At 35.1% G+C, this 25,457-nt stretch overlaps 1 protein-coding gene across 1 annotated transcript; it reads left to right on the top strand.

The window, feature by feature from the left end:
- The first annotated feature begins 2,009 nt into the window (after window positions 1–2,009).
- Window positions 2,010–22,459, top strand: LOC128211121 (decapping and exoribonuclease protein-like). The gene is made up of 7 exons (XM_052915542.1): window positions 2,010–2,353; window positions 12,302–12,513; window positions 13,556–13,651; window positions 13,844–13,958; window positions 15,913–16,060; window positions 19,817–19,905; window positions 20,160–22,459. Exons 1-7 carry the CDS (start codon window positions 2,106–2,108, stop codon window positions 20,269–20,271), a joined length of 1,020 nt encoding a protein of 339 aa, XP_052771502.1. The 5' UTR covers window positions 2,010–2,105; the 3' UTR covers window positions 20,272–22,459.
- The last annotated feature ends 2,998 nt before the right edge of the window (window positions 22,460–25,457 follow it).

Genomic DNA, 25,457 nt, shown 5'->3' with positions numbered 1-25,457 from the left:
CTTTCCACTAAAGTTCATGTATAAAAAATTAGTTCTATATCAGGGTGAGAAGTAAGTTTAGAAAGGACGGCAAAGTTAAATATTTAAGATAAAAGTCTTTAAATAATGGTTTTATTTTATGTCATATCATTGCATTCAAAGAGGAAATTCTTTAGGCAATGCTCGACTTTACAGCAGTATGCAAAGCGTTTGATCAATGCCTTTTGGGAATCAAAATGTTAGATAATCAAGTATCATGTATTTAAAATTAGTGGTTGCTTTTTTGGTTCGAGTTTGTTATTATACTGTAGATTCATTTTTATGTAAGGTATACACAGATAGCACAAGGAATAATTATTGCACGAAACAAGAGCACGTTTTAAACAAAACAGAACACTATTAAGATCTTGAATGTATTGTTCAAGTGCTTTAACGTATACATAAATATCTCGCTTATGAATGCAAGCAAAACATTTCACCCATTCTCTTTAGGCTGATATAAACCTTGGTATGGCTCATCATATCGTGCAATGGCTGTGCTCAACGTTGTATTCAATGATTAGTTAATGCACCATTTATACGCTTCCTGAATTTTCGGAAAACAGCTATTGATAGAAATATTAATCTGACTGGCGCTTTGTATAGCCTTCAGTATTACCTTACATTGTGCATATTGAGAGAAAGAGGTCTCGTAACATATACGTATTGTGTTATAAACTAAATCATTAGAACGCTCGTGTTAATATTACACTAATGGCTGTACTCATTATAGCTTTCGCGGGCTTGATTCATTGCGGTTATTACTCAATATAAAAATTGAAGGCATTACCATAGTCTTGCGCTAAGCCTTTAGATTGCTTTGCTCAGTTTCGAATTTTTGAGGAGAATTGAAAAACGCAGTTTGACAAGATCATTTCAATGACGTTACCAAGTGCTTAAAAGGGTGTAACCTTTACTCCGGTATAAGCCTATCAAAAGGATACCTTTTGACTCTATGTAATTTTGGTACCATTTGGAAGCGTTTTGCTGACTTACATTTAATCTGATAAATGAATGACAAAAACCTACATTATACATAGATTGTAATCATTGTATGTTTGAAATCAGACGTGACAGGAGCTATATAACCATTTCAAGGCCAAAAAAGCTTGTTGGTTATGTTCATTTCTCTTTGGGTATGAGACTTACTTTTAGGCTAGGTTATATAAATATGAATTGATTGTGTCATAAGCCGTTTTGTTAAAGATGCACTCTTACTTCAAAATAAAATTTACCGCTTTTAATACCATTGTTTTGATATACCAAAATGGACGAAGAAATGGGGAAAACAGTGGTTCTTATGAACAATACCAAGTTATATTGAAAGAAAGGTGCAGAAAACACGGTATTGTACTCTATGAGACGGTAGTAGATAACTTTAAATATTTTAGCATTCACGAACCATTTATTATAAAATAGAAGATTAACACAAACCTGTTTATTTAAATAGAATTTGCAAGAATTAAATTGACAGGCATTTTATTAAATTGACAAGCTTAAACAGATTGTTTTTATAAGTTTACATAAGAAACATATATATTTTACTGTTTTACTTCACATGCTGTGCCAACGTATATATTACCCAATGCGGTGTGTTGTGTACGGTGCCATCAAATACTACTATATCGGATGTTTACGTTTGCTGCCTGTTAATTATTTTAATTTCTCCAAAATAAAACATCAAACGTTTATTGGCTTCCATCACTGTACAGAAGCGTATATAGCTTAATTTTCAAAACGACCGAGTCTCCCCATTTATTAGTGATATAACGACAGAGCGAGGGGTTACATGGACACGTCCAATTATAGCGTCATCCAGCCACGTGGGCTAAGTCGTAATAATATTCTACACAAAGCGTTAAACTTTTGCGTCAAATATTACACGATATACAGATAATTACTGCATGCAAAAACCAAAAACATTAAATCATTCAATATTATAATATAATTCAGGCACGTAAAAGTATGCATATATTAGGTAAAATTGTAGCCTAACGATAGGGCCAATCGATATTTCTATAAATAGCTATTTTAGGAAAAGACAAGGGATAATCCTACTATAACTATCCAATTCATTCAGTAACAAAATGGCGGAGGGTAACACCGACATTAGTGTTAGTGAGCCTAAAAAGATTGGATTCTTCTCGTTAGATATTAATGGAGTGTTTCTTAATAATGACAGCAAGAAGAAAACATTCATTGAACCTAAGCGTAATTCTGATGGTGTTCTTTTGAAACCTTTGGATTTGAAAAAAGGAACAATGACGAAAAAAAGAGATGAAAATAAGAAGCCAAAGCTCGACAACATTCTTCAATGGATCAAGTTGCATGGAAGGTGAGTATTCAGAATCGTAAAAAGGTATGTGACTGGAACATAAATAGTACCGATTAATATTTCTATATTTGCCGTATATTTCAAAATACCCGACTTTTAAATTCCATAGCGACGTTTTACATGCCATAGTTATAGGTTGTATAGCCTATATACAGGCCATTCCCTTTAAATTTGTAACAAAATACTTTGACTGAATATTTTATGTCAAATAATAAGCGTCTTATTTCTGTAACAAAACATAACTAAAGAAGGTATTTGCCAAAATGCGGTTTTGCTTAACAGACCGAACAATAGTTCATGTTTACGGTTTGTAATGAATGTGACTTAAAAAGCTTTGAATGAAAAACAAAATTCAAGAGCTGTGCATGTCTTTGCTCAGCTATTAGTAAAGAAGAATGAGTCAACATATATTTTAGTCCTAAAACAATGAATGGGTAATTTAAAGATACGTTAAGAAAGGCGCATGTGTTGATTTGATGATTTGTTTATGGCATAGCGGGGTAACATTTTTTAGTTAGGAACTCAGTAAAATGAATTTGAGTGAAGTAGCTGGTTCGTCGAATCACATATTACAGCAGTTCGGGTTCAAAATAGAATAGCATCACGGTCAAGGAGTACATTCTCTTAAAGAGTAATGGTGATTAAATAATTAAAGCTCAAAATTGTTGAGTTTAGATTTGACAAAGTTAACGCTTTAGTCGGGTGATGTTGTGAATACGAGTATGTTAATATATAGTTGTGGTATTTACTGTGACCTTTATAAATGCGTTGTTTATTGATGTTTAATGATATTAAGATATTGAAAGTGACCTGTTTCAAATTTCATGCAAAATTCCTTAATCAATATTTGTGTTGCCCTGGCAACCGCAATTTCCACAAATGATTCATTTATCGAATTTATAGGCAAAGAACCCTATATTTTCGTAAGTTGATGCTTATTAAAAATCATTTAATGTGCTGCAGTATAGCAGAATTTTTTAACTTAATTTTGTGTAACATATGAAAAATGAGGACTAAGAAATCCAAAATTGCGTTCAAAATGGTCGCTATAATTATCTAATTGTGGTTTTGCTATCTCTAAATATCTCACACATTTAACTAAATTGAGACATGTATTTCAATGTAAACTGCTCATGTTCCATATGTACCTTAAATTAGTCTGCCTCAAGGTCAAGGCCATTTCAAGGTCAAAGTACGAAAATGCCACAAAAATGTGATTTCCTGTATAATTTCTTGTATTATGCAAGTACAAATTTGTTTGTATCCAATTTTGGATGACAAAAATGTAAATTGAATATTTCTTTAGATCAGTTTACCCAGTATGGAATCTTGACATTATTATGTAAACACCCTGTTATGGTTTAGGGTAACGACCCTTTTAGGATATATCCAATATGTCTGCAAAATCCAATACGGCCAAGACATGGCATCGAGTGCTAGTCATAATGATAGAGCTGCACATGGGTTTAGTTGGCTTTGAATAGGCTTTATGGGAGCTAAATTGTGAAGTACTTGGCACTGAAAAGTAATGTAAGAAGCACATGGATATATTTGACTGTGAACGGTTTGCCGAAATGTGGTGTATTAGGCACTGAGAATGCTTAATGACAGGTGCACAAGAGGTTGTTTGGTTTTAAATGGGCATTATCATTATGTGGGAACGGACACCGGATAAAGCTCAAAACGTGATAAGTTAACAGACAATTATGCAGTTGTTTTTCTGTACCAGAGGTAAGATCTAGCTGAGTTAACGCTTATCTACCGTATCCACAAATGAAACAATTGTTTAAACTAATACCTGAATTTTGAATTTGGCCTATGGTATACTTTAAAGTGCTTACGATTTAGCAGACCTGGAAATATCTTCAAATCTGAGATGATCACCCAAACCTAAAGAGTTTCGACAAGTTTTGTTATTTTTAGGATATATATCGAATAAATAAAAAATCTGAATCGATGAATTTCAAAAGCATAATCTCAACTATTTTTATTGTAAGAACTGGCAATGTAACTTTTAAACTGTTAAGGATATGCCCTTAGAAATGTTCACATTACTGTATCGGGGATAGCCGTATTATGTACTGAGGAAAGTTTCAAAGTTGAGAAATGTGTCATGGTGATAACATGTAAAATGGGACAAAAAATGATAGTAACACTGTTAATATACAATATACATGTATGTCTATTTCGAACATTCAAGTAATCTGCAAAAAGTGAGAGTACAATGTGATGAAAAATTATTTAGCAAACTTCAGTTAACAATGAGTTTGATCCATGCTCTCCTAAATGAACGTATATATGCAAGCTGCTTAAATATCAGGGTTGGTCACAATATATACTTTCTCACTGAAGTGAACGAGTAGAGACCATCATTCTGTTCTAAGTAATAGCAACATCGACCCAAGCTTAGAAAAATGGCACGTGCTCCAAATTTGCTCACAATATCTTATTCCTACTGATAACTTTCTGTGTGCAGAAACGTACCTACTTGATTTACAAAGCAATACTATATATATATATGAACAGCAAACACCACATAAATTCTACGGCCATATGTGTTGTGTTCCTCAATACATAAGATTACCGGCGTATTTAAAATATGTAGATATTTGCGACTCGAACGTTGATGCTTGTGAATAACACGTCATGGTTTACTAATCTATATTAATGAATCTGTTTTAAGTGAGTACAGATACAAAAAACAGCAATATTTGTTTTGCTCTCGTCCCTCGATATGGACAACATCAATTAATTTCCATCGAGCTTGCGTATATAGGTAAATGGCCGTAATCATTATGACAGTCTCGTTATTCTAATTACATCGTTACTATCCTCAGTCCACTTAATAGCTATCCCATGTGTAGTTATTTATTTGCTTCATCTATCCCCAGTACACACACCGCCAGGGCATCAAAAGGTATGAATATATCCGTAACAACAAAACATATCGTATTGATATCTTACACATTACTAGATAGTGTAATCACAATGAAATCGCTCGATTCAGTTTTCATTCTTATTTTCAATATGTTGATTAATGTTTAAAATCGTACCACATGAATGAACATTTGTGAGCGATCATGCAACTTTCGGCGAGAATTGGTCTATTATACAAAAGAGGAGACACATTTCCATCATAGTCTTGTATTGCACAGTGTCAAGTTATTTGAAACTCTTCGATTTTGATAAATTTATAACCATAAAATACAAAGAATTATAGAAAACATTCCATGTGTCAAAATCAAACGCTTATCGATTTATCATTTTTTGAGCTATTTCCGGTGTCCGTTCCCCACAGTGATTATGGTTGCCAAAATGTGGTCAATTTTGCAATGAGAAGGCTTAATTAGAGCTTTACATGGGTTTGTTTAGCTCTGTATGTGCTTTATCGTAGTAATAATGAAAATGATAGGGAACTGGACTGCCTTATGGTTAGACTCTCTGAGGTCTGTTTATCTATATATGTATAATACAACTCTTATTCACTAAGCGATATTATGTTGCAGTAATGAAAGAGAAGTAAAAAATGTAATCCTGTCAACAACAAAAATGAAATACACATGTTAACGTTTTTTTTTTAATATTGCGATCTTAAACTGAAAGAAACAGTTTTTTCTATTTCTCATAGCCTAAAAAAGTGTATAATATTACTGACAACATCGGATTAAAAATGGCGGCAGGTGGTCAGACTTTTTTCTACCTGCTCTGAAAAACTTAAATTTTAGTGATAATTTTAACAGTTTGCTCATTATTTGTGGATACACAAATGGAATGGAATTTCGGAATGTTTTATTGTTTATGGATCTTTAAAAATGGAGAACATTATTATTCATAACCGGTTCGAAGTATTAGATACGCGGGAATGTCCAAACAAAGAGACATCAATAAGTTCAAGTACTTCAAGGGAAGACTTTGTTCGTATGTCATTGGACAGCAAGTTGTTACATATGTTCGATAAGCTGAGGTTCATCAGGAACGAGCAAGTAAACACTGTTATAACACTACATTCCTTCCAACAAAACATTACAGGTGTAAATGATAAACTTAATCAAGTGATTCGTGTGACAAATTCACATACAGACGTTTAGCCTACAAATCTATCGACCTAGAGGCAAGGTCCAGGAGAAATAAATATATTCCGTGGCTTTGTAGAAAATCGTGGTGAGAATTGTGTTCAAATCGTCCGAGACTTTCTTCACAATAGACTTTCTATCGACGCGAGATATAACTACATCGCACGCGCCCATCGGCTGGGTAGGCCAATCCAAAACAGGCGTTTCCAGAGTAGGCCCGTTATAGCAAATTTTCGAGACTATGGGGATATTGACCATGTGATGGCAATGTACGTCTTCTTAAAGGCACTCCCTTTTCCATAGACATGGATTTTCCCCGCGAGATACAGGAAGCGCGCAGCCGCCTGTGGCCTCATCTTAAAGAGCTTAAGAGGGAATATCCAAGATCTAGGGCGCAGGTCGTATATCCTGCAAAACTAATTCATGATGGGCAGATCGTACGTGACGAGTTTCCTGATTGGAATCGCTTAGCTGGGGCAAACCGGATAGTGCCATTGAACGATATTGGTCACATTAGTAACCCGCGCATAAATCGGTCGGCACTTAACAACACTTCCGACTGTCCGGCGGCGCCCCATCCTGTTGATAGTGATACCCCAGCTCATGTTGGGTTTCTACATCCGGTATCTACGCACGAACCTTCTAGTGTCGAACCCATGATCATTACGCCTCAAGACAGCTCCCAATCGTGCGATTCTCAGCAGACAGACACCAACATCACGGGCTCACAGGTGAGTGTCGCCCCCAGACAGCAGTTCAGGGTACCCAAGGAGACCGTCATCACACCAGCTAAGTTCGTTGTCCCTAAGCCTGTTAGTCATGGCATGGCCGCACCACAGATTTTAACATCGGTAAGGAAATCCACATGTGATACTGAACTAAAAACTGTGCATTGTGACGAAGGAAATCCATTATTAAATAGTGACAAAGACCCCTACACGGGACAGATCCCGTACCCCCCGTGATGTAGCTAGGTCCGAAAAACGTTCTTAATCTGCGAAACCTTATAAAAAAAAAGTGTCAGTTAAACTCGAGATAACGACATTAGCCAGGTTTTACCCACTTCTAAAAATACGCCCGGTGTTGACAGCGGTGTTCAACCAGCGGAACGTGATCAGCCGATCATCGCATAGTGTACTGACAAGAAAGTCACGCTGAGATGTACGCCGTTAAATGTACAGTGTCTCACTAGCAGACGAACGAATAAGTTACACTCTACTGAGTTAATAAATATTTTTCAATCAAATGATATAATTCTTATGACGGAAACCTGGACTAATGACTTTTCTGATTTACATATATACAATTTTGAATGTTATGTTTTAAATAGGCATGAAAATAAGCAAACTAGTAAACGGTCTTCAGGGGGCATAATTGTTTATTTAAGAAACACTTATGTTACAAATGAAACATTAATATTTACGAGTAATAACGATATTTTATGTATAAAAATCAATAGTGTGTCGCTGGGTTTAGATTTGGGTTAAGGATCTGTATTTCTGTTTATCATATGTTGTACCAGAAAATAGTAGTCGCCAGAGTTTGATTGAAGCTAACACATTCGATCGGTTACTTTCATATATAACGAATCTTAAAGCTAAGAATGTCAACTCTTTTTATTTTGTGCTTTGTGGTGATTTAAATGCTCATACTTCAGATAGGCCGGATTTTGTCACAGGCGATAGTTATATGCACTTTAATGAGTTGTTACCAAATAATTATATAACTGATGTACCGTTAAAACGATGTTCAAATGATAAAGGGAGGCTGAATAATTATGGATTAATGCTGTTAGATTTATGAAAAGAAACCGGATTACGTATTTTAAATGGTCGATTTGATAGAGATAAAAGGGTAATTTTACGCACGTTGGAAGTCGGGGTTCAAGTGTTTTAGACTATGTTTTGAGTACACAGAATTTATTTAAGCATGTATCGAGTTCTGTAGTTGAATCACCAAATATACTCTCTGGTCATTGTGCTGTTAAATTTTCTTTGTTATTTAACAAACCTATCTCAGTTAACATCATTGAAGATGGAACTCAATTAATAATAAATTCGTGACTATTGTGATAAAAAAGATGCATTTATGCAAAATTTATCAAACCAGGAAACACCAGATAAATTACAATCGTGTAATCAAAGGATACAAGATACTAACTCGGCATGTGAAATTGATTTATGTATTTCTGACTTTTCGTCAATTTTATATGATTCAGCAAAACCCTTTAAGCGCAAGTGTAATGTGCAATCAGATACAAGTCATAAGGAATATAGCACTATTACTGGCCATGGTTTGATGAAGATTGTTATATATATAAACAATGAGTTTCTATAGCATGTTAAGTCTGTATAGATTAGACAAATCAGAGGGAAATAGAAAAAAATATGGTAATTGCTAGATCTCAATATAAAATATGTGTTTATCAAAAAAAGTTAAATTATGATAAATTATTACAAACAAAGAAATTAAACGAGTCAAGATTTGAAAATGCAAAAACATACTGGAATATGTTAAAAGGTTGTGCTAATATCAAGAGTACTAATATTTCAATAGATACATTTGAACGCTATTTTAAGAGTGTGAATAATCCTACTGATTCTTTTTTCTGCGTAGACGAGGATGTTGTGGATTTTATAGATAGATATTATGAGAAAATGAGTTTGATGTTATGTTTGCAGAATTGAATACGCCCATCAGCTCTGATTGTTTACTTAATGCTTTAACACAATTGAATACTAACAAAAGTGGGGCCCCAGATATGCATATAAATGAATTTTTCATTCATGGGGAATCCGTCTTGTTGCCGCATCTTCTTACTTTGTTTAATAAGCTTTTTGAAATAGGGTATTTTCCACCGGCATGGTCTGAGGGTTTTGTTATACCGTTGCATAAAAAGGGTAATATCAATGATGAGAATAACTACCGAGGAATCGCATTGCTGAGTACTTTTGGTAAACTTTTCACGAGAATATTAAATAATAAATTGACTGATTGGGCAGAAACATATAATGTATATAGAAGCACAGGTGGGATTTAGATCACGTATGGGAACTGTTGATAATATTTTCGTTCTGCATGGCATTATAACTCATATGTTGAACAAAACAAACGTTTATACTGCACTTTTATAGATTATACAAAGGCCTTTGATTATGTAGTGAGAGAAACTTTGTGGTATAAATTGATAAAGCTTGGGATTAGGGGTAATATGTTGCATATAATAAAATCTATGTACAAAGTGGTCAAATCAAAGGTAAAACATAATACTGTATTAGGCGATGGATTTAATTGAATAAATATCTTTATAAATTCACTTGTCTATCAGTAAAGCATATACTTGATCTATTCGACAAACTTATTGCCTCAATTTTAAATTATGCAGCAGAAGTTTGGAGTTTTGTCCAAGGTATTGCAGTTGAAAGAGTTCATCTACAATTCTGCAAACGTCTACTCGGTGTCAAAAAGACAACCCAGAATGATTTTATTTACGGAGAATTAGGAAGGTTAAGTTTTAAAACAATTAGATATATGAATATAATTAAATACTGGGTAAAACTATTGTATACAGATAATAACAAGTACATAAAAAAGGTTTATATTATGCTTAAAAATGATATGGAGCGAAATGCGAACAAGCCGAATTGGTGTTCACTTGATAAAGACCTTCTTTGTAGTTTAGGTTTATGTGATGCATGGTTTTATCAAGAAATAGGTAATGTTGAATTATTCTTGTCATTAGTTAAACAGCGGCTAAAAGATAATTTCATCCAGGATTGGCATGGTAGACTTAATGCATCGAGTAGAGCTAGATTTTATATTAATGTATCAAGTTTAAGACTTCAGCCATAACTCAAAATATTAAATGCTACAAAGTTCCGTAAGTCTATGTCTAAATTGCGGCTATCTTCACACAGATTAAGCATTGAAACAGGTAGATGGAATAGGCCCCAATCAACACCATTAAACGAACGTATATGTACCATTTGTAATTTATTAGAAGACGAGTATCATTTTAGTTTAGAGTGCACATTATATACTGAACTCAGAGTTAGATACCTACCTAGATATTATAGACAACGTCCCAGTATGCATAAATAAATGGAACTTTTTAATATCGAAATTGAAGCTATTTTGAAAAATGTAAGTGTTTATATTTTTAAAGCATTTGAATTAAGAAATACTACGTTGTATTCCATGTTATGTGTATAGGTTTGTTGTAATTGTCGTCTATTTGTTTGTTAAGAAGTACACAGTGTTAGTGCACCTCTCTATATCTGCATAATCATGTATTTATTATTATGATTTATTTATATCAATTTTATTGCATAAATTGTGTTTATTGTGTTATTGCTGCTTTTGTCGCCATTGTATACGAGTATGTACATGTTTTGCCAGATGGGTCTATGACCTTCTTGGAAATAAATGTTCTGTTCTGTTCTATTACTTGTATTTGTAGTTATTTTGTAGTTATTCATAAAAGCGCGCCAAAATGCATGCAAACGTAACCTCATTTCGGCAACGATGCCATTAAAATTGTGTACACACCTTGTGAGCGCTGAACTTTGAATTAGAAGTAAAAGTGGGCTAAAATTTTAATAGTGAAAATATTAAAATGTAATTTTATCAGTGTGAAACAGTGAAACTATGAAAACTCTTTTTATTTCACTGGTAAATCTGTATAACACCAGAAAACCTATAATAAAACACATTTGTCGCTATGACGTTGTATGATACCTTTGGAAATAGGCTGGTCCGCCGTATTACAGCAATACCATGCCACGTCCACCGGCTCGTAGGAGCAGAATTGCAACCGGGATCAAAATATCGTGCTGATATCTAGCAGCATTAAAGGCGCACAGTATAAGTTGATGCCAATTGCTGTTGTTCATGTGTATTTTTTGTATTTTAAAATATAAAAAATATCGATATTTTGGCTCTATTTTTACTGAGGAATTCGTGGCAAAGTAGCTATTAATCAAAACAAAACATTTATAAAAGATAATGTGTTTTTAATCTGCACTAAAACATATGTGCGTTTTGTTTTTTATCATTAAAGTCTAAAAAGTTGAAAATGATAATGCATTTTCATCGAATAAAATGTTTTGCATCAACATATATTGTGCGTCTTTAAGGTACCCTTGAATAAGTAGCAAGTTCGTCTTTGCGTGTAACGACATTTCGGTCCATCCCATCACGAAACAGCCACCATACATTTCTCGCTGAGATACACACGCGTTCAATCTTTTACCTCGATGTATGTACACCAGCAATCTTCCATCGTTGTGGTACAAGTTAAACCGGCTCTCCTCCGTGAAAAAGGTGTATGGTCACCCTGTCCGAGTCATACGCTGATTCCGACGGGCCCATGGTTCCCGCTGCTGCCGATGGCGTGGTGTAAGAATAAAACCCCAAAATGGCCGCCTACCTTTTATTCCATTTTCGCGGAGCATATACGTTTCTGAGTGAACGACCGGCCAGTAAAATGCCAATTGCGCGACCGCGCTTTCGGTTATTCATTCGAGCAATAAATGTTTATAAAATCGAGATCTGATTTTACAGTTTAAATTTAGTCATTAATTTATATAACGAGAAAGAAAACTAGGCACCCAGACAGGTGCATCTTGAAGGGGCAGAGCGTCCCCTAAATGGAAAAACTGGTCCCACCCCGACGGGTGCTTCTTGTAGGGAATCGAGAGACCTAAATTTTAAGACCAGAATCAACCTCCTAGCCCTTTTGGTACTGGAGATCCATCGAGGAATTTGAAAGTGTCGGGCTAAAGGTGGCCCCAGGTATAGTGTGGTTATCTTTCTGTATGTATGATTATATATAATATGTTAGCTAGTGAATTTAATATCAATGTAATGCTTTCAGAGATATGCAAACCGACTTCGTATGCAAAAGGAGTTTGTTAAACAAGATAATGTCTACCCCATATGACGCCAAAAAGAAGTTGAGGATCGACGTGACTCTTTACAAAGGCATTTACTACCTTTGTAATCGTCCAAAAGAAAATAAGCCAGAACAGACGGAATGCAGGGAGGAGGAAAAATGGGGCTACAAGTTTGAGCAGTATCTCACCGAAGGTATGGCAGAGTCCCACCAATAATTTGGTTACTCTCATTGTCATTATTTCTTTAATTGAGTTTCGTAACTGAGACTTAGAATACATCCTACATTTTCAAACAATAGTGTTCCAGATGGCAGCCATTTAGTAGTAGACTTAATCATTAAGAAGTTCAACTTTCGCGCGTGTATAGAGGTCCGCCTACTGTCAATCACCCGATACACACTCACTGTGTCATATTTTGCGTTGACAATGTATCAGTCAATGAGGTTGTATTCTAAGTCAGTTAGATGACATGAAGTGAACTCTTAATTATTAAGAAGGACTCGTTCGCTGCGCTCACTCCGCTCATTCTTAATCATTAAGAATTATCTTTATGTCATCTACCTATTACAAAGTATTTACGTAACTGGTCGTTTTCAAATAAGACAATGGTTATGCTGCTCAGTTCAACACCCTCTCTTCTAGCAATTTCAGTTCTTACAATATATGTATGTTGAATATTGGCGCGAAAACAACAACCAAATATCGAATAAACTAAAAACAAATTTTAATCACAAATTATCAACTTGACAAAAAAGATCGAAAGAAGAACCACGAAAACGATTATATATGTATGATCCCACAAAGGAACAGCCAATCAGATAAAGTTCAAAAGCAGTGACCCTTAGCACAAATGAAAATTATCATTTCGCAAATATGATTATATATTTTAAATATTAAATACAGCAATACATCACACCAAGTAAATACAACATCATGAGCGATTAGAGGACTAGTTAACTATCATATAAAGGCCTAGTTTGCCTAACAGAACATGGTGCGCGTGCGATAGCGATCTTAGTGGCAAATTCAAATATTTATTTTACTCAAGTTTTTTTGCACATGCGAATTAAACTTTAAGTCAGATATAAACCACACTGTGTTGCCATTTCTGATATTTGTACGGATTAAAGATTATTGAACAGACGACTTAATTCTTTTATTGAAACAAGCCTCTGACGTTTACGTGTCCTATACATTTAATCAGATACTGTACATTTTATTTATATTTTATGCAGAATCCACAGATCCCTTGTTGATTCCAGACATGGACTATAACAGCTGTGAAGCCTTTTATAATGTGATGAAAGTCCAGGTCGGCTCCCACATACTAGGTATAGTATAGTTTTACCATACAATTCCTTTATTCCGTTTGAGCGTTTCTTCAAGTCAAGTGTGCAATTTGTAAAACAATTAATGGGTTTCAGTAACGGTTATTGTGTTCGAGAGAATGCAAAATGAGTGTACATATTTTATTCTGAAATGAATGACGTGCATTGGTCAATGTAATAACTATATCGTTCCAGTGTACTCTTGTGAGGTGGATGCTGTAAGTACAGATGAATCTGGGGAGCATAGCGTTGAGTTTAAAACAATCAAACACTCCAAACTTGACGCCGAACGCATAGCTACTTTTAAAAGGTATTAGAGGCATGGACTGTTAACTGTTTGAACAGTGATATCCTTATCTTATCTTCTCAAATTCTGAATATATAATGAAAGTGGGAGCCTACGGATAAACAAACTACCCTCTTTGTCTGACAATATTAGTCATTATTTGTTTGAAACGTTTAATTGACGGCATTGTCAATGCCCCTAGCACCGGCTTAAGCAAATTTCTGATTTCAAAAAGGGACCAGTTCTCAAATCAGTAAATGCAACTTGCCGTGATAATTTGGTGGAGTTTTTCCGGTTAATCCAAAATTAATTACAAAATATAATCCTATTATTGATAAGAGGATTGCCTGAATGACAATAGGCGACTGATCAACTACTAATAAAAAGTAAGTATTAATTTTTGTTTTTTTAATTGACTAAGTAAACAGGTCGGCACAGCCCGACGGCGACTATTTGTTCAGAAGACCAAAGAGGGCTTTGGAATCAATGGACACATAGTGTTCGTGTGTGTCCGTCACTATAGTTTACATTGCATATTTTACAAGTAAGCTCCTGAAGTGGTGTACACCGAGTGTTCTTATGAATTGGTCTCTGTGGTTTCCATTTTTTTTATTTACAATTAGTACAAGCTTCTAAAAAGTGTTCTTGTAAGTCCGTCTCTATAGCTTCCATTTTATTATTTACAGGTACATGCTCCTGAAGTAGTGGACACAGAGTGTTCTTGTTAGTCCGTCTCTATAGCTTCCATTGTGTTACTTACAGGTACAAGCCCCTGAAGTGGTAGATACAGAGTGTTCTTGTGAGTTCGTCTCTGTAACTTCCATTGTATTACTTACAGGTACAAGCTCCTGAAGTGGTGGTCACAGAGTGTTCTTGTAAGTCCGTCTCGGTAGTTTCCAGTGTATTATTTACAGGTACAAGCTTCTAAAGTGGTGGACACGGAGTGTTCCTGTGAAACCGCCTCTTTAGTTTTCATTGTATTATTTATAGGTTCAAGCTACTGAAGTGGTGGACACAGAGTGTTCTTGGTAGTCCGTCTCGGTAGTTTCCAGTGTATTATTTACAGGTACAAGCTTCTGAAGTGGTGGACACAGAGTGTTCCTGTGAGTCCGTCTCGGTAGTTTCCAGTGTATTAATTACAGGTACAAGCTTATGAAATGGTGGACACAGAGTGTTCCTGTGAGTCCGTCTCTGTAGTTTTCATTGTTTTTTTTACAGGTTCAAGCTCCTGAAGTGGTGGACACAGAGTGTTCTTGTGAGTCCGTCTCGGTTGTTTCGAGTGTATTATTTAAAGGTACAAGCTTCTGAAGTGGTGGACACAGAGTGTTCCTGTAAGTCCGTCTCGGTAGTTTCCAGTGTATTATTTACAGGTACAAGCTTCTGAAGTGGTGTACACAGAGAGTTCTTGTGAGTCCGCCTCTGTAGTTTTCATTGTATTATTTACAGGTACAAGCTCCTGAAGTCGTGGACACAGAGTGTTCTTGTAAGTCCATCTCGGTAGTCACCAGTGTATTATTTACAGGTACAAGCTTCTGAAGTGGTGTACACAGAGAGTTCTTGTGAGTCCGCCTCTGTAGTGACCATTATATCACTTACAGGTACAAGCTTCTGAAGTGGTGGACACATAGTGTTCTTGTGAGTCCGTCTCTGTAGCTGCCATTGTATTACTTACAGGTATAAGCTCCTGAAGGGATGGACACAGTGTGTTCTTGTGAGGCCGTCTCTAAAGCTTCCATTGTATTATTTACAGGTATAAGCTCATGAAGTGGTACACACAGAGTGTTCTTGTAAGTCCATCTCTCTAGCTTCCATTCTATTATTTACAGGTACAAGCTACTGAAGCGGTGGACACAGAGTGTTCCTGTAAGTCCGTCTCTATAGTTTCAATAGTATTATATACAGGTGTAACCTCCTGACGTGGTGGGTACAGAATTATCTTGTAAGTTCGTCTCTGTAGCTTCCATTGTTTTACTTACAGGTACAACCTCCTGACGTGGTGGATACAGAGTTTTCTAGGTGGTGTTCCCAAGATTATTTGTGGGTTTCGCGATGATATTGAAAAACTAGATACTGGAATTGTAATTAAGCTGAAGACAAAACAGACTGCAAAAATACCATTTGAAAGCGTAAGTCCTTTGTCTTATAATAATACATTATTGAATAAATGCATGTTAATAAGTATTCAACATATGTTGCTCATGCGAAATGTGAACAAGAGCTTTAGGCATTTATTAAAATGTTTATGATTGTTAAAGTGAGATTCAAGCATGAAGAGATTTATTCCTATTTGATGTTGGAATCGATTTATTTTACTGATTGAAAACAGTGTAAACCACGTGATAAATTGCGTCATTAATGTTTTGTTTGAAGGCAATATTTTGCTCAAACTTACAAATATACTCTTACAATTTCTTCACCAATTTTAAATGAATCATAGCGCACTCTACGACGCCCCGCCTTTTGTCTTTCACCAGAGTTTGATTGAGTGTTTAGTTTCTTAAAACACTCCGATTAACCGTTCCACAATACCGCCGGCTGATGGAGCACTGCCAAAACATTTTTTTTTGAAAACAGGTTTGTCGCAGTGTTTGAGGAAACAAATCATCTAATCAAGCTCATTAAGCGGTACAGACTGTCCTTTTACATTTAAAATGGTCAAGAAAGAAAAAAAATTATCTTTGTGTCAAGACTTCATTCAAAGCTAAATGCTGCCTTCCGACGTATGATTTATGTCATTATTTATCACGTGGTATATACATACACCAAGAAGCAACTGACTCATTTAAACAGTAGTTCAAAATATTTAATTTTTGATAGCGTTAATAGCTCTTTCGGCAATCATTTTTATATAATAAATTATTGCTAACAACAGAGCTCTTAGTTGAACTTTATGACATTGAAACAAGCATTTTGTTCATGGCTCACACTCAATTATTGTTTACCTGACCTGATAACTCTTGACCCTTCAAAAACCGCCCTTGGTAATTTTACATTCGTTTCAATTCACTCAATGGAAAATTGTAGGCAGAAATGTAACGATAATGGACATATTTAAGAAAATATGTTATCGCAACAATGTATAATAAATAATTTACTTGGCATTTACCGACCGACTTGCAAAAATAACATTACTATAGGATAAAATGAAATACTATAATTTCTTTTTAAAACATTCTTCTTTGATATTGTATGCCAATTAAGTGATTTAATTTGCATTTTCTATAATGTCCATGTTTTCCATGTTAAACGAGTTTTCCGGGTTGGTTTCCGGGAATAAACCTGTCTGAATTTGATGACGCAGATTATATTATTAACCCAAAGTATCTAGCTCCCTGGGCGCGTTTAAAACCAAAACACGGCCAGATAAATGCATATATTTATTTTGATTTAGTACGCGTTCAATTTGAAACTATTTGCGTCTTCTGCTTTTTATATTATGTTTTGAAACTCGTTGATTTTGAAATAATTGATTTTCTATGCTTTAAATCGCGTTATTTATGCAAAAACGCAGCTTATTCGCACTATTTTAATCGCACTACATATTACAAATATTCGTTACAGCGTTACTTATAGCAAGCTACCTAATATGCAGAATGCAATCCGTAGCTATTAGATCAGATTGGAAATTAGATTATTTATGTGAAAATGTTAAAATAAATTAGGTCGTTGAATAAAGTAGTTTTAACAGCACTGGGGTTGATAAATGGGCAGCAGCATCAACAAATGTCATTACAGCCATATAGTTTCCACCATTGGCGTACGCTGAAATATCATGGCCTCGTTTGCAGTCTACACTTTCTGGACAATATTTATTAAAGTGTTTACATTAGGGTGGCAGTGGTTATTTGTGTTATGGTGCCAACTCTCATTTCAAGTGTGTGGACCTTTATTGTCGTAAAGGTTCCTACGTTTTCCGATTTTCAGGCTTTACATGTAATCATTTAGAACTAGAGTCTGGCCTCCACTGCTTTTCTTAATGAACCGCGTATATTTACTAGCACGTTTGCAATGTTAGGTGGATTATGAATTCTGAGGGAAATAACCCTCTTTTTGTACTATGCTGGTAAACAATGACTTACAGTTAGTTTCGTTCTTCTGAGTCCAACCTGTTCATTCCCAGGAATGTCTTAATTTAATTGAAATTCTATTCTGCAAGTATACTGCAAGTACATGTTTTTTGTGTGTTGTTCATTTTTTTGTTGAACAGTATAGAAAATACAGGTAAGATGAGATGCGAAGAGATAATTGGGGATAATTTGTAAGTGTGAAAATTAGCGGTTGGGAAAGTGGGAAGTGCGCATATTCGTCCAATGTTAAAACTTGTATGTTGATTTGCCGATGGTAAATTTCGAGATTCGGTTTTAAAAGTCTGCAGGCCAAGTGGCCTTCAACCTTATCAGAAAGCTTGAAACAAATACTTTCATTACAAGTAGGTCAATAAAATGTCAGGTATCTTAAAATTTCAAACCATCAGTTTCAAGGAGGGCTGTAACGGAAAGTCTAAAATTGACACCACAGCTTTTCATCGAAAATCATAGTCTCATTTATTATAATAAGGCACGTAACAAGCAGCAGTCACTTCCGAATTGGTGTAAATGAATAATAGATGTGATCGTCATTTGATTCAATGACCAAAGCGTGTTCTTGAGTGTTAATCAAGATGGCTAAACGTACGAAGCAATTGGGTAAAGATGAAATTGATGACGAGAACAATGAAAGAAGTTCGGTATAAATCGATGAAAGGATACTATCAGAGGGCGAATTTGCCGATCGTTTCCATTGGAATATGACTCGTTTTTTGGTCTAAACTGGTTTTTAAAAGTCTGACAACAACAACAGTTTCAGACAAATATCTGGTCTCAAATTGCTATTTATATACACTAGAGGAGGACTTCATTCAGGCCTAATATCCGGTATGGATTTACAGTATTATTTTATTGAAAAGTTGCAAAACCACAATAACAATAGCTTAAGGGTATGTGTTTCATTTTCACGGTATTCAATGGAACGTTAGAAACACCATAATCATTTTTATATACTGCTACAAATACTTCACTAATCAAAAGTGCATTCTCAAAGATAAAGCATGCGATTTGATTTTGTCTAACATAACCCAAAATTGAATTATGACGTAAGGCTTATTCCAAGACAATAAAGGCCCTCATTCTCACACCTATTGACAAACAGTTGGGTAAAAACTCTGATTGTATCAGAGAATATATTTGATTACAATTCTCAGTTTTACAGAGGCTGAGTCTGCCTGACTTTCATTTCGAACATCCTGCTAATGCTGAATGTCCTTTGACACGAAGGTTGTTAGGCCTTTAATCTGTTGAAATGATACAATTTAACAACCCTTATTAGTTCTATTACACGGCGTATATATATTGTGTCTGGTGTAGGCGTTTGCTAACCTCTACTAGTTATATAAACAACGTAGAGATAGTGTGACTAACCTTGGTATTGATGTTGGCTAACCTCTACTAGTACTGTAAAACGACGTAGGACTTTTGTGACTAGCCTTGGTATTGGTGTTGGCGCCGTCTGTCCATGACGGACTAACGTCCAAACTAGTGACACGTAGCTACGAACACATTTTAACAACGACAATATGCAATCGTCTGGCTTTAATGATAGTATTATGTATAGTTTCTACATTTTAAAGGTAAAGCTTTAAAACATACAAAATAATAGTACAACGAATGTTGGTAGGGTAACGTCAAACTTTATTTTTTGCCTAATATACTAGTAGAAGGGCAAAATGATCGAAAAGAGCTAAGTGATGACGTTATGTTAAGTTGTTAAGATGCTTTTATTAACGAAGGCAGTTAGGCTAATTATTAGCTGGAAATGTAGGTGTTATAATATACATTGTATTTCAGGACATCAAATGGAAGACCAATGAGTGTTTCGACTCTCTGAACGAGCTCCTTAAACACATCATATCTAATGTGAAAGAAGATAATCCAAGGTTTGCTTTACAAAATAATTATTTTAAAGGAATGTATAAATATATCACATTGAAACTTATCAGCGTTTGTATAATATGCGAATTAATAGTTGAGCAGTTAATAAGGATACCGAAGTTTCGTTCTGCAGACAATAAAAAAGCTAAACGAATGAAGGTTTCTTATCTAGTTTGCCCAAAATAATCTTTACAACCAATATTGATACCAAACACAATGAAATGTTAAAACCTACTTGTACTTTTGTATTGTAAACCAGGCAACTTCTGGAGTATCCAAACGATAAATATACAGTCAGACAGCGTAAATACTATACATGGCGTAACACCAGCTCCACATACGATTTCCTGCCTGAATGGTATACACTATAGACTCGCCTTGATTATGAGGGTTTTGCATTTGATCCAGATCAAACCGATTCAATGCAACGCAGTTGATTTCGATCAGAGCAGCTACAAAATTGAAACTTCTTACACTATGTTAAGACTTTATAAAATATATATTGTTTAGGAAATACGAATTATTTAGTTTATAATGTTCCTTGTTGCACCGTTGCTATGCACGCACCTTAATACACCGTTCATGTAGTTTCAGCCCAAATGCCGTTCGGCTCTAGTTTGACCAGCACATATTGAACATATTATGTTTATGTTTAAAAATATGAAATATCAAGGCATCAGTATTTTTTAAAGCATTTTAAATTTCAAATATTCACTAGCATTTATTTCTAAATGTTTGATAACTCCTCCTTCAATCCTCTTGCGTATGCTTCCTGTCAGAGAAGCAATCAAATCATGGTCCAAACTATCCCAGAAATTCATGCTTTATGGCACCAATGCTTGGCTTGTTTATTCCTGGTTACAATAATTCCTTATCAATTCCAAAAAAATCTCTATAGGACTGTAGCTTGGCCACAACATATATGTCAGCCTTTCTACCGTTAACCACGATTGTAATGTCAGTTTCAACAGTAAACCACTCACTGGTCAAGGACACACAGTACCCAAGTTCCCAGTACCAAATCCTAATTCACACATGAAGGTCATGATTGCGTTTAAGACGCCGGTAAAAAGGGGAAGTCTTATCATTGATCCAATTATCATGCCATTGACATTTTCCAAACCACTAGATTCTGTGCAAAATACGCCAGTCGAATCCCCTCTGTTTCTGTTTTGATTTCATGATGGACGATGGCGTTGTTCTTTTTTCTCCCAGGCGATGTAAATGGAGCTCCTTTCTCTGTTTCGTTGGAAACACAGTCCCCTGTTTATCTTTTCATCTCTCATACTACGTGTGCTCCTTTTGTTGTCAAAGGTTACTAAACTTAAAACATCGTCCACTTAGCAACTGTCAAGATCTTTCAAGGCGTTATTTCCTTGTCCAATAGTTCTTCCAGGATAGGGAAAGACTGTAGTAATAGAAGTTGTGCGTGCTAGAAATTATTCCATCATTCATTTTTAGTTCATAAAAATACAACTTTCTTTACTCATTTGAGCTCATTTTGAAACCTAGCGCTAAATATTGTCCCCTACAGTGAAACACAGAAGGAGATCACTCTAAGTGAATATTGAAGAGTTTCCTTCCCTGGCATTAATTGATATTCGATTTGGCTGGGGTGCTTGATAGATGTGTTGACTAAAGTTGATGATTTTTTTGTCAAACTATATGTTTCCCTTTAATTTTATCGGCGTGTTTTCGACAATAAGTATATAACGGTCATAATGAAAACTGCCATAAGGGACTTAAGATTTAAACTGCACATACAATTACAAATATAAGGTGAATGTCTTCTATGATAGGAAATTTACTCGGCTAAACTTCTGGAACTGTTGTTGTTATTTAAAACACGCCATAATTGTGTTATTTGTGTTAGAATTTGTTAGACTTGTATATTGTAAAAGCTTGTTTTATTAGTTTTGTTTTTATTTTACTGTATGCTTTTGATGTGCTGTGTTATATGTATGCAGGTAGATTCGCTTCATATAAAAAATGTACAACACTTAGATCCAAATATTTAAATGATACAGTCATATTCGTTGACATGACTTTGTAAGAAATGCATTTTTACTTTTAGAGTGACACTCTTATTCAAAATCAATACATACACATGTATAACAAACATCAATTTTGACTGATAAATCTTTAACTACTTACTAAATTATGTATTTATAGGAACTTTTAATTACTGATTACAAAATTGTAACCGTTTATTTAATAGCAGAACGCGCAAAAAATTATTGGTAACCGCTAAAAGATTTACTATAGTCTCGTAAGGTAGAAATAGCGTGTTTTTGCTCATTTCTTTCAGGTTAAACTTGGTGTCCTTCATTAGAACCATTGTTTTCGACATTTATTCATCCTTTTTGGAATATTAAAACAATGTTATTAATTGAGGTAAATATGATCTGGGAGTAGAAGCATCATTAATATAGCTTTGTATTTTCATAAGCCTTTGGTTTAAAGTAATCAACTCGTATAACACCAAAATCTGCATTGAAGTGTCTAAAACAACATGTTTAGATATTTTTGAATTTCGTATATAAATATATATAAAAGCAATTAAAGAACATAACGTGTTTTTGTTTGTTTTTTAAATATCAATTTGTTTAAACGTATAGAAACATCATAACATTATATATATGCTGTACCGGTATGTTTAATGAATACTAAGTAGCATGCCCAAGACTATAGGTGAATGTAATTCATATATAATGATTGTCATAAAACATACGACATGTGTTTACTTAAGATCGGTTGTATGTCATGAATCAGGCTTCATTATAAACAAGACAAACAACGTATAAAGTCCATAGTAGAATATGAACTGGTGCAATAGTGTCCACTTCACTGATATCTCGCAGTGCACACGGCCACCCAATCACTAAATTGGGCATGGTAGCTGCACAAAGGAAAGATGGACTTAAATCTATATTCATGAATGAGCTGGTGTTCCAATGGGAGAGATCAAGAGTATGGATGGAGTCGGACAGCCTGATCTTAAGCTCTTAAGCTCATTGTACAGACTTGTCAGAAGATCTTTCATGAAAGAAGTATAGAATTTATAGATGATACAAAGTCTTCTAGAAATTCGACGAAGTGATTCCCAAGTACTTATTTTGCAAGTGAAAATTTTGATGAATATACTTATAGAGTTCCTGTTTTCGAAAATATATCAACGATGATAAAACCTAAAGATACTATACACATGTCAATAGGTAATGTTTGTCAATATATTTCTCTACGAACATTGGACATAATCAAGGGAGCCAATCTGCACAATTCTCCCCACATTCAAAAACCTGTCAGTATTTAAACCTTGACCTTGAGCAATGGATACAATATTTTAAATGACCATCTGACAAAACGTTCCTTTTCGTTGCTTAATTATCAAAACAAATCAAGAAAAACTGAATGTTTGGCAGAAAATTCCGGATGACCATTTTTGACAGCCATTTAAACTACTTGTATGTGAACATTCGCATTCCATGCATGATTGGGGATGTCATATATGTATAAGTATGTTTTGCAATAATTAATTTGCTCCATATGTAAATAATATATATGTAAAACGGATATTATAATGGTGTTTATCATCTATAACCACGAACATCTTGGTAAATATTCTTGTAATTGTTTTGTTCGTTTTCTCCCAAATCCAAGTTTCAGCATTACGTCCGTAGAAACCTTTCTGATTATTTCATTACCTTGAATTTATTATGGAGTTAAACGCCTTTTTCAAATCCATATGACTAGTTTCTATAATAACAATAACAGATACATCAATAACAGTTACATAATTCTTACTACATATGACTGTTTCATTGAACCGATTAGGTGTCTCTTTATCATATTGCAGCCTGCGTTCGATGGAATGCTACAAAGCCATCACATTTTAAAAATATTTAAAAAAAAAATCAGATGTTTTAGCAAATCGGTCTAAAAACATATTAGAAAATTGATAAACATCTTTATAAATGAAAAACAGAAGGTGAGAAAAAAAACTCGATGGATTCGAATCATAAGCGTTTAATAAACTGTATCCTTGTATCTGGAGGCATTAGAAATTCTAATAACCAGTTCATAATTTTCTACAAAACTTCCATTTGAAGCAGCATTTGAAGCAATACATGTTCTTGTTTTGAGTTAAAACTATATTAAGTCTTAACCATTACAATAGTGAATACCGCTGGCTGGGTTTGGGTCGAGTGTGATTAACCTCTGACAGAGGTTCCGGGTAAAATCAACTTCCCGAGGGCACCTGGCGCTGATGTGTACACTAGATTTAGAGCTACCGAAATTTTGTCCGATAATTACGTGCAATAGATATAAGGTAATTTGCCAGTGGATGCGTACAATAGATATATGGTAATTTGCCAGTGGATGCGTGCAATAGATATAGGGTAATTTGCCAGTGGATGCGTGCAATAGATATAGGGTAATTTGCCAGTGGATGCGTGCAATAGATATACGGTAATTTGCCAGTGGATGCATGCAATAGATATACGGTAATTTGCCAGTGGATGCGTACACTAGATATAGGGTAATTTGCCAGTGGATGCGTGCAATAGATATAAGGTAATTTGCCAGTGGATGCGTACAATAGATATAGGGTAATTTGCCAGTGGATGCGTGCAATAGATATTGGGTAATTTGCCAGTGGATGCGTGCAATAGATATAGGGTAATTTGCCAGTGGATGCGTACACTAGATATAGGGTAATTTGCCAGTGGATGCGTACAATAGATATAAGGTAATTTGCCAGTGGATGCGTACAATAGATATAGGGTAATTTGCCAGTGGATGCGTGCAATAGATATTGGGTAATTTGCCAGTGGATGCGTGCAATAGATATAGGGTAATTTGCCAGTGGATGCGTGCAATAGATTTAGGGTAATTTGCCAGTGGATGCGTGCAATAGATATAGGGTAATTTACCAGTGGATGCGTACAATAGATATAGGGTAATTTGCCAGTGGATGCGTGCAATAGATATAAGGTAATTTGCCAGTGGATGCATGCAATAGATATAGGTTAATTTGCCAGTGGATGCGTGCAATAGATATAAGGTAATTTGCCAGTGGATGCGTGCAACAGATATAAGGTAATTTGCCAGTGGATGCGTGCAATAGATATAGGGTAATTTGCCAGTGGATGCGTGCAATAGATATAGGGTAATTTGCCAGTGGATGCGTGCAATAGATATAGGGTAATTTGCCAGTGGATGCGTGCAATAGATATACGGTAATTTGCCAGTGGATGCGTGCAATATATATAGGGTAATTTGCCAGTGGATGCGTGCAATAGATATAGGGTAATTTGCCAGTGGATGCGTGCAATAGATATAGGGTAATTTGCCAGTGGATGCGTGCAATAGATATAGGGTAATTTGCCAGTGGATGCGTACAATAGATATAAGGTAATTTGCCAGTGGATGCGTACACTAGATATAGGGTAATTTGCCAGTGGATGCGTGCAATAGATATAAGGTAATTTGCCAGTGGATGCGTACAATAGATATAAGGTAATTTGCCAGTGGATGCGTACAATAGATATAGGGT

This window comes from Mya arenaria, chromosome 12 (genome assembly GCF_026914265.1).
Source record: "Mya arenaria isolate MELC-2E11 chromosome 12, ASM2691426v1".
Classification (NCBI taxonomy): domain Eukaryota; kingdom Metazoa; phylum Mollusca; class Bivalvia; order Myida; family Myidae; genus Mya; species Mya arenaria.
This window is presented reverse-complemented; position numbering and strand designations above follow the sequence as displayed.